The 13,761-nt window shown below is 32.7% G+C and overlaps 1 protein-coding gene across 2 annotated transcripts in view; it reads right to left on the bottom strand.

The window, feature by feature from the left end:
* Positions 1-13,761, bottom strand: part of LOC118183052 (kin of IRRE-like protein 1) — a 795,633-nt gene that overhangs the window by 324,492 nt on the left and 457,380 nt on the right. For both annotated transcript variants that reach the window (XM_085820807.1, XM_085820808.1), the window contains exon 3: positions 9,848-10,186. In XM_085820807.1, the coding sequence (XP_085676933.1) occupies positions 9,848-10,186 (339 nt within the window). The remainder of the gene's footprint in view (positions 1-9,847; positions 10,187-13,761) is intronic.

A 13,761-nucleotide genomic window follows, 5' to 3' on the forward strand; every position in this document is an offset into this window, starting at 1 on the left:
ATGGTATATTATACTGTAACATAGTGTTTTTCCCAATGGCGGGCACAAGTCATCATAGACGTTGGACACTGCTAAAACCGGAAACGGGGATCACTTTATGATGGAGGCACCTAATAAGATGGGCCACCTTTGCCTCCCATGAAGGAACGGAGAGTTACAACCATGCCTTCTCCGGAATTCGAGCCCGGGCCCCTTGGTATAGCAGCCCGCTTTCCTTACCATTATACCGTCTGTGTGTCTCTAATACAACATAGTATACTGCTATATAATATGGTATGATATAGTATTTTACATATACTCTAGATTGGTATATACTGTCAGTTAGTGCCGAGAACGTCTATATGATTTTTATAAACATAAATGAGGTGATAGGGTGCTTAGAAGCAAATCGCAATACGGATTGCAGATCGCAGCTGGAAGAGGCAGATAGCAATTAGGCTACCTAAACGTTTTTGAAATAAAAATTTAAACACGTACTTCGTCATACAGATGGTATAAACATGTACTCTTACAAGAACTATGCCAAATCACATCAGTCCGACATTTTACATATTGCTCCAAAGTATTTGCAGGCTCGTTTCATTATTCCAGAGGACGAAATTTGCAAATTATCAGTCAATTAAAAATTATAAAAATTATTATCACAAGTTATATTTGAAATGCTATACAGAACATGTAACTAACATGTTCTTCCCATACACACCTCTTCAAGTTCCAAAGTAAGAATATGCACATTTTGTTAAACCAACTGCTATGGATAATTTTGAGAAGCTTTTAGTCGTCACTTTAGTCGTTTCTTTCTCAGTATTTTGCGGTAAATTTCGATTAATAATACTATGCAGTGTAGGTATAAGTGCCTGAACATTTCAAAGCTTATTAAGTTATTGTCTATAGGCCACATTCAAAGGACTTTCAAAACATTATTGTTGCAAGGGAAAAGGGCGCTAAAAAAGATCTCAAGAAGAAGGCTCTGAGCCAAAGCATGTTTGGGAGATATGTTATTGGTGGTTTGTATCAGGTTCTCATGTCATTTCTCAATTACTTCTTCATTCCTTTGACACTTAATCTTTTCAGCTTTTTTCGCTTGGAGAAAGATAGTCCGAGAAGGCATGAACACAAGCAGACTATTAAGTAGATAGATCCGATAGCAAAGCTTAGATGGATGAAAAGCTACTACCCCAGTGGATAATTACCCATTGTACTTGACGCAAATTATAGTACAATATGCTATAATATGGTTGTGACAATTTAGTTTAATTAACAATTTATTTTAATTCGCCTCTTTGCTGTCCTTTCTTGCTTCAGTTACGTAACTGATTCCTTCCAGAAAGTTAGGTAGATTTTTACATAACAAGCATAGATATGTAAAAGACTCAATGAGATCAATATCGAGCGAGTGAATGTGTAGCGAGAAATCACGGCTCCGCTCTCAGAGTATGGAATTAGCTGCTGGTAAATGTCTGGCGGTAAACGTTATCAGTTTTGAATAGCTGTTCAAATGGTAAGCAGCAATGTAAATTTTTAACTCCAAATTTTTATGCTTATCAATTAGACTGTTGCCTTGTAATATATTTTCAATTAGATCCTAGAGACATATTAAAGCTAATTTGATGTCTATTCAGCATTTCTGCCTACATGATCTGTCAAAAAATCTCATGATGCGTGATGTATTGACACCTCACGCATAGCTGTAAGATGATTCTGATTATGCACAAGTAGTTTAAATTGAATACAGGTGTCACATGGTATGGTATAGTAAGCATAACACAGTAATTATGTATGACACATTATAATACGTATGTTATAGCAAGGCTGGCTGTAGACTAGCGAGCCATGTGCGGCTCCCATGTGGATAAAATGCGAGTATATGTATAAAAATGTAGTAAACTAAAATTACTCAATGCCTCAAGAAAAGTAACTGATTTTATTTCATTTCTTTTTACAAATTATCAGACGTTTTGATCCATTTCAAACCTGTTTCATAACTTTTAAAATGATGTAAGTATAGACTTGTGACTTTCGGAAAACCTAGTTTCGGCTCTCGAACTTTCCGGAATTCCAACATCCGGCTTATGCTGACATGATATTAGGCCACCCTGTGCTATAGTAATACAATATAATAAGGTAGTTTATGGTGTACTTGTGGACTTACAACGTACTTGTAAGGTAGAACTTATAAGGTACTTGTGGTGTACTTATAGTATATAACAGTATTTTATTGCATGACTGTCTTGCATGTTTCTTAGTTCTCCGCTCTATATCCTAAAAAGAATATAAATTGACTTGATTAATCCGGTAAGTTATAGCCATTATAAGGTATTTCGCCCGTCTTCCTAGCATGCCTTTGTTGTGTGGTGATCTGCACGCTGGCCGCGTATTCCAGAGGACCGCGGTTCGATTCCCGGCGAAGGCGTTGCTCATTTTTCATGACTCTTGCTTCTAAAAAATACCTAATGTCACTACACTATTACTACAAAATAAAATCTCTGACAGTTAATAGTTAAAAAGTATATTTTAAGTCCGAAAATCGTGGTAAAAAACTAAAACCATAACAATTTATCTGTTGTCCTGCTTTTGCAACGTTGAATTTATAAATAAATTAACTGCCTCTCTAGATTCTGAAAAAAATCAATTTCTCAACAATATTCTGCAACTGGCAGCACATGATTTCAAAAATTAAATAAAATTGTATTCTTAATTATTAAGTATCATTCCTTAATACTATATAGTTTATAGTATTAGGAAAATACTATAAACTATATAGTATTTTTCCTAACACTATAAACACAACATAGAGAAATGATAGTTAATAATAATCTGAGAGGCTTCATTTTGAAGTTATACAAGCTAGAACTTTTTCAATAATTTCGAATTGTAGATAAATAGTAGTAACACGCATCAAATATAGGCCCATAAATCATAATAAAAACTACGTCTAAATATAGGCAGTTGCATGATATATTTCATGTGTATTGCTGATTCCTGCTCGTATATTACTTTAGCAAAACTAGATATATTGTACTCAGGAACTGTTAATTTTGGTGAAGTGGAATTTTTGAAGTGCTATAGATCTTTAGTGTATTAATTTGGAAAGCAGGTATTGAATGTTCCATTGTTGAAAACCGTTTGCTAAAATTAGAATACTATTGTGAATTTGAATGAAAATAAATTAATTTTAGAACCAAAAAAAGAAGAAAAAAAACTTAGAATGTGAGAATTTCAAATTTTTTGTACTATAAGCATTTGACACAAACAATACGCATATTACTCCGTTTTTAAATATTTTATTTATTTTAAGCTGCTTCTATGTAAAAATGATTTAATTGTTTGTCTCACTAAACATCATTGGTGTCTATCTCATTTTAGATGTTCATGCGTTCAGAGTTTCAATGTTATCGCTACAACTACTACTAACGAACATACTTCAGTCGAAATTAGTATGCACTGAACTCTCAGTCATCGATGTTGACTAGTGTATAGACAATCTAAAAATGATCTTATAAATTTGTAATTAATTTATAAGATCTTTTAAGATGAATTCCTAATCCTTATAAGATGAATTATTATTATTATTAAAAACGAATTCTTTATATATTTCAGATGAGCAACATACATTGAATTACTCAAATCAGGATCTAAATAAAATAGCCATAAAAGAGAAAAAGAATGAAAGGAAATCTATCTGAAAGGATTCAAATTTTATCCTCGCAACAGAGGATTTGTTACTTTTTTTCCTCTCGCTGAATATCGTAGATTACCAACCTTGTCTTGAACTCACTCCTGCTAACACAATGTTTTGTTCTTTTTAGCTTTATTACTAAGCATCGCTTTCTTCGTATTTATTCTGCACAAACTTCAAGAGCATAATCACAAAATATTTAGAAACAGTTTATCATCCGAAAGAATTCCCAAATGAGTGCTAGGGGCTATCGCCTTTTACTATATCATTTCTTTAAAAATTAGCCGCAGTTGTCCTAAAACGAAAAAAGTATAAAACGATTTTAATGAGGTCCAACTAATGTCACTTCATAAAAATATTTAATTTTTCTAGTTTGATATATCATGATTTAAATGGATTTTTATTTTAATCAATCAGATTAAAAATCAGAAAAAATAATTTTAAGAGCTGCCTTTATTGCTTTTCAATTACTTTGTTTACTACTCGGTAACAGGGCGGTTAAATTTTTAAGTTAAACATCTTACGCTTTACTGAATGGCTAAACGTTGGTGCGTGGAGATAATAAGAATTTAATTTGAGGCAAAAGCGGAATTTGTGGATTAAATTGAAAGATCACATTTCTCCGAATCTTACATCTTCTACGAATGGCAACTGTGTGGTGTTCCGGAGATATATATTTTATTTCGAACAGTGTTATCACTCTTCGCTGAGTTTGATAATTAATCAAAATTTCTTTCAATTTTCGCTAAATAAGAAATAAATTAAAAACAAATTCGAAATTAAAAATTCGGGTTTCGAGGTTCACATGTTTAGGTGGAGTACTATGTGTAAAAGAAATTCAGTGATTTTAGGTGCCGTCATTTTTCCACAACGCGAAGAACACATATGTATTATACGTACAGATTCTTCATCATTTAGCTCATTTTAAATAATACGTCTAGATAACATTTAGTAGCATTAATTTGAAAAGTGATTTGGACAGATAATGATACAGTTTGGAGAGTAATAGTATCTCCGGGGCTAAATATTTCATAGATTTTAAAACTTTTCTTTTCGATGAACGTTTGATACATATTCCTCAGAACCATGCTGACATTCTTTGCAACAATATGAGAAATAGTACGCAAAATTATGATTTTTTTAAATTCGAGCTCCACTTATTCACCCATATAGTATATAAATCTGCATATTCCAGTATGCCACCGAAGCCAACATTGCTGTTTCAGCTCCGTCTTCATCGCTGTCTTTTTATTCTTCTATTTGGCACATTTTGAATAGTCGCATAAAAAACGTTTTGGTTTGATAAAATTCTTAGATTCCTCATCATTCTTATCTTCTTGCATATTGAATTATTTGCTCACTCCACTTAAGTTTTTAAATCTTTCAATACGAAAAATAACTTCAATGGTCACTGAAGTGTTATGGTTTTAAGGACAGAACTCTAACGCTATCCAGAGCTCAATTTTCCCCAGCCATGAAATTTTAACCTTAGTACAGAGCCACGTTCCAAGCCTTGTACAGATTATCATTGCACGTGGAAAAAACAGTTTCATCCGAACTATCATATATTTTTCATCTTTTTTATGCACTAATGTCAAAAGATGTTTTGTTGACGACGCAGTGTTAATCGAGATTCAGTAAAATTAGTTCGATAAAATGGAAAGGCAAAAGTGGCCTGGCAATCTGTTTACACTGCAAAATCATATATTACGCAGTGAAGCCCAAAACACATGATGACAGCTTTTAATAAAAACTTAGCGTGAGGCGAATACTATGTTTTCCCGTATCCAAACCCTAAAAAGTTCTGAAATCTTTCGAAATGAAATAAAGAATTGAAATAAAACATTTTAACAAATTATTTCATGTAAATTTCAAGGTCAAGAAAAACTAAAAATGAAATACATTACCTCAAAGTAGCGAAATTGGAAATATATCGATTTTTCTGCTTTGAAATTACTGAAAGTGGAAAAGGAATATTTTATAAGCAAATGGCTGAATAAGAACCGACAAGAAAGCAAATGAAAGAAGCATTCCCGTTTTTTCTTTCTCTCTCCCTCTCAATGAAACAATAGGTGAACATTCAAAAGAACGAAAATAGCATAATAAGTTGCATTCTTAATTACTTGGATATTATTCAGCGCAGAACATAAAAATACAAGAAGCAATAAACGCCAGAGGCATATAATAAAAATAGCGCTTTCGGCAAAGCAATATCTACGGAATAAAATAAAGTAAGAATGAGGAAATTTTCAAGAATCCTATACATTTATTACTCCAGGCCTTCAATCCCTTCTGGAATTTGTACACTGTTATGATATTAAAAATATCAAAAGCAAATATATAATAAGAAAATATAATAAGAAAATAAATCATAAAAATGCAAGATTCGGTACAACACGTGCATGCTTTTTATGTCTTATTTATTCAAGAAAATATGCATGAAAAATCCCAAGGTACATGCATTCATAAATAAATAACAGATAAGTCTCGTAATGGAAGATAAAAAGACACACATTCTAGTCTCTGAGAATCTGAATCAAAGATACGCTGCTTAATACAGAATTCATACGTGATTCTATAATATAACTTGAAAGCACCTTTAAAAGATACATGAGAGATTAGTAATAACATCAAATATTTTCTTAACAAAACAAAAAAGTGAAATCTCGAATAAAATAAGTATAATTCAAGAAAAATAGTAAAACGTAGTCTAAAATGAACAAAACAAGCTTCAGGGAATAGAACATTCTGATAATATTTCAAAATAACTGACATAAGTATTTTTTTCGAATATTAAGCAGAAATATTTCGTATAAAGTATTTACAGCAAGACTTATTGCTTTTGACATGAAAGAAAGGCTTAATATACGAGAAATGTAAAACAAAAGTCTATTCCTAGAATTTTTGAAATATTTAAATTTTTGGATAAACAAAATTCTATTTGAGTGACAAAGAGAATAACAACCGGATGAAAACTTGAACATCTTTTTAAAAACATCTCAGAATGTTTAAATAATTTTCTGGAATATATTGCAGTCATAAAACCACCGAATTTAATTATAAGCAATCTAAACATTTTAGCATTTCAGAGAAAGATTTGCTTAGTAAGTAAAATGGTCAATCAGACTCAGTATCTATTTCATAAATCTGTAATAAACCTGACAACAGCAGCAGGAAACAACAAATAGAATTAAATAAATATGTGATATTCATTAATTTAAAGCGCAAACATTATATTAACTGCATACTTTCTGTGTCGAGAAAACCCAATCACGTAAAAATACTATTTCAGTTTGATAAATCTTGACATAGGCAATGAGAATAGAATGATGAAAAAACAATCAAAATTTGATAGAAAATTCTTTGTATGACATATACTCGTCTTTGGCTACAGATCACGAAGAAATTCGGTTGATATAGTTTATTATACATGTCGAATCCTGTTGTGTGAAAATTTAATGTAATATATAAAGTAGCTGCTCAGAATACTTGGACATGTTACCATGCCGCATGTATCTTCGATTGGGTAAACGATTTAAGATCTGATAGGACGATGAAGAACTGTGATATCCCAAAGACATTCCGTGAAGATCTTTATTTTCTGATAAAGAAAGCGTCTTGCTGGAAGAGTCCCGCAGTTGACATAGGTTTCGCAAAGACATTCAGTGAAGATACTAATTGCCATGTAGTAAGGACATCATCTTGCTGAAAGACATTCCAGCGAAATAAGGCACTGTTAAAAATCTGGATTATGAGAATATAACCTACGTATTACCGAGCCATTCAAATGTTATGAAACGTGGAGCTCTTCAAAATTTACTTATAGATAATATAGACGAAATCCACTATACCGCGACATGATCTATGCACTGGGATATTATCACACAGGTTCTCCAATAATCAAAGCAACTTGAAAATCGTGATTTCTCGCTGAACCTCCGAAGGACAGATCGTAATATCTCTGGTAACAGGCACTGGGTTAAAGAATAATATCAAAATAACTGCCCTTTTGAAGTTCTAAATTTAAATCCGAAATTCAGACCTATTAGACAAAAATATATAATAGGTTAATAATCTGAAAACTTATATTTCGGAAACATTTGAACATTCGAAGGTAATAAACTTTATATAACCAATGAACCAAGGAATTATCCAAAACATACATATGAACTATTGTGCATAACTTTAGGTCACTGTCCCTCATCTTGAAACTTTGAAAATATATGTATATGTATGCTTAACTGTAAATAAACAATGGCTATTTAATTAATGGTATAAATACCATACAACTCTTTGTATATAAGTATTACAATTATATCACTTATATTTAATCACTTATATTTGTATATAAGTAAGACTTATATTGTAATATAAGTGATTTTTACAAATTTGTAAGAAGTGTGAATTTGTGAGAATTGAAAATTGGTGCGTAATTTGTTCTACTCGTGAAAAAAATCAAGAAGCCAGTCCATTCTATGGGAAGCGAATGCTGAGCAAACTACCAGTACCAATGGTTTACTCATTCGGTAACTCTTAAACGCGATTAAGTACTAGATAGGCAAAAGCCAATTTATAAAAGTCTATTAGAGAATACATAGTATATTAAGTTCAAATTTGATTTAATACTCATTATTATATTATTATTAGATATTTAAGACATTTGAGAGGTATTTTCAAAAATCTAGAATTAAAATAAAATTTCATACTCAGAAACCAAGGAAGAAATATAAAACTTCCTTACATATACGCACATACAAAGATTGAAAATATGCACTCAAAATGACACCCACAATATAGAAATAAAACTTCAAAAATTTCCCGTAACTTCAATCATTAACGTTGTAAAATTCTGTAATATCCCATAATTGTTTTAAAATATTCATTCAAAAGAATATCTGAGATTTTTCTAGTATATTTTCTAAAAGATACTACATGAAAGAGATACTACTTTGAGGAGGGGAAAAAAACTTCTATCTTGTTAGCATACAATTTTTCCTTTTTTCCTGTTCAGCATGCAACAGGATTTCCTTCTTTTAATGGATTTTATAGTTTAAAAAATTTGAATCTAAAGAAAAATAAAAACAAGAAGCAATTTCACAGAAATAAAAAAAAATAAATAAAATAACCATGAAACAACCAAATGTGAGGGCGTTATCTGGAAGGGTAGAAAATATTTCAAACTAGCAGAACTTTTTAATCTGTTCTTAAGTTTGGAAGATAAATTATCGTTGATGATTAATGAAAAACGCTTAAAAACACTGAAAGATTACCTGTAAGCATTGCTTAAGTATTTTTACAGCTTTAAAATTCCAAGTAATAAAGTGCTGTGAAATACAATTTTTAAAAATTTAAGTTCTGCTTCAAGAACAACATTTCTGCACCGTGTAATTTCTTCTAAAGTACAATAGATCATAAGTTATATTATAAGGATATATAGCTTCTTTTAGCTTGATTCAAATTATAACAACTCTTGTGGATTTCAGATAACTCAGCTGCGGCAATTACCATAAAAATAATATTCTACGTATATTTTATAAGCTGAATTTTCACTCCTAGAATATGTAACAGTCAAACAACAGACAAAGAATAATAAAAGAATAATAACATTTCAAGTTTATTCTACATCACCAGTGAGGGATTAAATTAAAATACGCAAACATAAATGTACCAGTCAGCCTGGTCCTGGTTTAGTCTCAAAACTCCCTTTCAAAATGGCTATAAATTCAATAAGTTGAATAAAGAATAAAGCTTGCCTTCACCACGACAGAAATTTAAACACACATTTAGGTAACAGGATCTAATCCCAGTCTACAATGCTCACAGGAAGACCAGCATAAATATCGCCAGTAAACGTTTCTTTTACCGGCAAGACAGCCCAAATCTGACACCTATTCGTAATTTCTCTATCTCTTTACAGTAAAACTGATTGCACTCAAATCTTTATAAATTCTGGAATGAGCGAACCTCGTGGCGAAGAGAGACAGAAAGGAAGTAAATTAAATAACATTTGCTCTTCCCCTCATGGTTTGTTAGTAAAAGTTAAATGCCATAATTTCAATTTGGAATTTGAGATAATATATAAAATCAGTCTTTCAAAATTTGTAAGTTGCTTGTTTATCTAAGTTGCTTTAAGTTTGGCTCAAAAGCTTTATATTAATAAATACTCACACAGCACTTCCAGTGGTAGTTTAATTTCCTTGGTAAGTGTCTCATAAGCCGCATGAATGGCAACGCATTTTAGAAGTTTGCCATTATGATCCTTCTGGAACACATAGTCGAGGACGCTTACAGCCTGCCACGTCTTGGCCTTGTCCACATCGGTGGCATTCGTCTGGTTGGACATGGTCGTGATATCTGTATCCTCTATGAACCACTTCAGCTTGGCAGGAGGGTTACCTTTCCTGGAGATGCAATGCAAGCGTTTTGGCTTACCAGCCTGGGTAGGATAGGGCTCACCAGGAGGAAGAACATTTGTGTTGTCCTCGATCCGAGGTGGCATTGGTGGTTCTGAAAGAATATAAACATAATTGTAATATATATTCAACAACTGTTCCGAAATACTGAGCAACTTTCCTGAAGTTATCTAGGAATATTAAAATGCATTTAAACATTCTGAAAATGATATTAAAGCGACAGTACTAGAAGTGGCATCATATTACCCCTAATGTTGTTATCATTTTTGCCATTAAGTTATACATGAAACCTATTGTGAGGACGCTGCACTAACTGTACAGCTCCGCTTCAGATTTCACAAATATTCTAAATATGTTGTTACCGTTATTGAACTTGAGCTGATTTGTTTTGCAAGTGTAGCAAGAAATAAATTTTAAATAGTATTCCGGGACGCGAAGATATCTAACTTAATTCTAAGCACTGAAATATTATTCTATCCTTGCAAATAATAAGCCGTTCAAATGTCAGCAGTAATGTAGATTTGGCACATGTATAAATGTACAAACAGATATAGATAAATGAGTCACCTTCGTTAAGATTTTAACATTACAGATTGTTAAACTAATTTTCATGTATAAAACGTAAGTCAAATTGCATGAAATGATAGTAAATTATATACGCACTTCATTCACATTCTGCAATCATAAAAACAACTAGCACTTACTTTATGGATATACAATAATATCCAATTACAACAAATTTGTGTCGGAATGAGAGAACACAACGTACAGAGTCCTTTTTCACGTATGGTAACCGTATCCGCAAGAAGACACTTTTAAACTAAATTATTTAATAGTCATCTTGCCACGCACGGTGTCAATAATCAGGCAAAATGAAAGAAAATTATTTTCGTTTATCCTAACTAACTGTCTTAATTTTCTTCCAATTTATCAACAGTCAACGGACACCTCTCAGTATCAAGTACCCGCTCGACGGATTTTCCGACTAACTCATGGACGAAGATGATTATGCGACGCTGAAAGCCGATATTAGAAGGATACCCCATTACACCACCCCTAAATTTGCAAATTAAGCATCGGAGAGTCAACCGCAAGCCGTTCCAACGTACGAAAAAGCTTTCTTGATCCATTTAAGCGTTAGGAAGTTAAGGGAGAAAAACCGTCCTGGGGCGCACCATGGCTTCATCATTATCATTATGTCATTGAGTACCGGGTATTGCTTATTCATACAGCGCAAAGAGTTTTCGAAGATACGCAAGAGGGGTGGTCTTGGGGAGGGAGAATAACAACAGTAGTTTGATAAATGACTCTAAGAACTCCCATCGGCGAAGCACAACTTTGCGCCCTATTAAAACATGCAAATTATTCATTCGCCGGCGTAAGCAAGTAGTTCCACTTTTAGGAATTTTTAAGGGGTGATTGATGGTTTGGGATGGGGGACCTAAAAGTGAGCTTTTGGTCGAGTTTATGCCCAGCAATTCCTTTTAAAAACCTACGTGGTTCTGAATATTTAGCACATTCATGGGTATGGTATCATTTGCGTGTTAGCTTAATGGAAAGAAAATTTGGAAAGCACTTTTCTTTAGATTTTTTCCAAGCCAGGAACGTAATGATGCTCTGATATGTAATCCATTCGAAGTAATAACAAATATTTTAGACTACACAATGTTTGCTGATTGGTGCAGTAAAAGATGTAACAGCTTAAGGTTACTGTACTAAAAAACCTTCGCTAATTTAAGCTTCGAATTACTAAATCTGCAGTAACAATTATGTAGTAATAAAAATATTCTTTTAGCCGAATCTTTTTGAGTTACTTTAATGTACGTAACGTAACGTAACTTTTTTATCTTAAATTCGAACTGTATGCGGGTCGAATACTCGATCTGAAACCAGGTGAAGGGTCAGAACATTTCTTTTTAACAAAATTTTAAAAACATTTTAAACAAAAGATTAATTAATTAATTTTAAATTTCGCTTACTGATGATTTATTAAAACATGCATTAATAATAATAATAATAATAACAGCACAAAAAAATTTTGTTTATTTTCTACCTGAAATCTAGAAGGTTAGAACCTGCAAGAAATTTCTGTTGGCTATGCTTTGTAATTAAAACGTATTGACAGCTGAATATTACATTTTAAACGGACATTTGTTTCAAATGCTTTCGAAATGATGAATTAATAACCAAATAACTTACTTCAACCGGAAAACTGACAGAAGCACCACCAGCTGTCGGCTTACAAACTAAGTGTACAAAGTGCACGAAAGTAGAAAATGTTCCCAGATTACGCAAGTCACGTGACCTGGCGTACAAGTACACAGTGACAAAGACGAATTCCCAATACTTTTACACCTCAATCCATACTTTACACCTCTAAAACTTTAAGAGCCGTATTTGCAAGAAATACAAAATTTAAATACATTCGCGACCCGCATAAAATTACTTTGAGACCCCGCGGACCGCGGTTTTGAGACCACTATTTAATACATAAACACAAAAATCAAAAGAGTTTAGAAACGTATCGTCTTTCCTTGTTTGATAAGTGTTATTTGCCCTTTTTTCTCTTTGATTTTCCCAATATATGGCCCCATATATATTCTGTTTCTTTATATGAGTACATAAGCAAAAACAACGTACCATTCCTCTTTCATGAGACTCAATTCGAAGTAAAGTCAACAAAGTGCTCAATAGATTTTAAAACAACTCACAACAGGAATTAAAAAATTGAGAAGATAAGTCCTGCTAATCTGCACATTCCAATTACGCAGGCCAACTATGACCGCATTCATCTTGAAATAGTCTAACAGGCAGAGTATATTACAGACCAAATCATATAGAAACTTTCCCAGTTGAAAATTTACTTTCGGATCCCAAAGTTTTCTCAAGATGATAGGATACGACGAGGCTCTTAACGTAGTTATGCAGCTAAAGTCCAGCAAAGACGTAGATCTCTACCATATGTAATAAAAATACAATATGAACATTTTAGTATGTACTAAAAATATGTTTAACTCACCCTTACTTTTTCTTACTTAAACACTTTTGTTTATCATAGCACTCAAGGTAATTTTGAAGTTAATAAAATTGTTTTCAATGATTTCTAATACTAGGCAATGACACGCCCTACCACAAATATTGTTTTAATATATTATTTTTTATTATTGGCAACGTTTACGAGTAAAAAATCTTTAACAGAATAATTCCATATTTAGATTAATTTCTATGTGATTTAAGAAGAGAAAAGAACAATTACAGGCATACTGATAGCAGCGTCGCAGCAAAGCTCATTATTTTAGTTTCTGGAATTCGGAATCTTGTTATTTTCTGTTTAAATTATACTACCCGACATTGAAAATGCAACGCCAAGAAGAAGTGGCCCGAAAATTGTGCAAAATTCAGCGTAGACGCATATCACTGAGTTATGCAAATGATGTAAAATGCGCAGCTCTCCAGCGCACGTTTAAGAAGATATAAGGGAAAGAACCTGCAGAATGTTCAGTTTTCATGCCGTTAATTTCTGCTAGGGAAATTATCGTAGCAAATTTGTTCTTGTCTCGAACGCGTGTAATAGAAGAGAATGCCAGGCCGTTGACAACGGAAGCAGTTGATCCATATGGCAAATCTAAGCTGACATACATCTGGATACGTCCACAGTGCACCGGCTGC

This window comes from Stegodyphus dumicola, chromosome 7, assembly GCF_044657685.1.
Source record: "Stegodyphus dumicola isolate Sdum_Otavi_A_Nest chromosome 7, ASM4465768v1".
In the NCBI taxonomy this organism is placed as follows: domain Eukaryota; kingdom Metazoa; phylum Arthropoda; class Arachnida; order Araneae; family Eresidae; genus Stegodyphus; species Stegodyphus dumicola.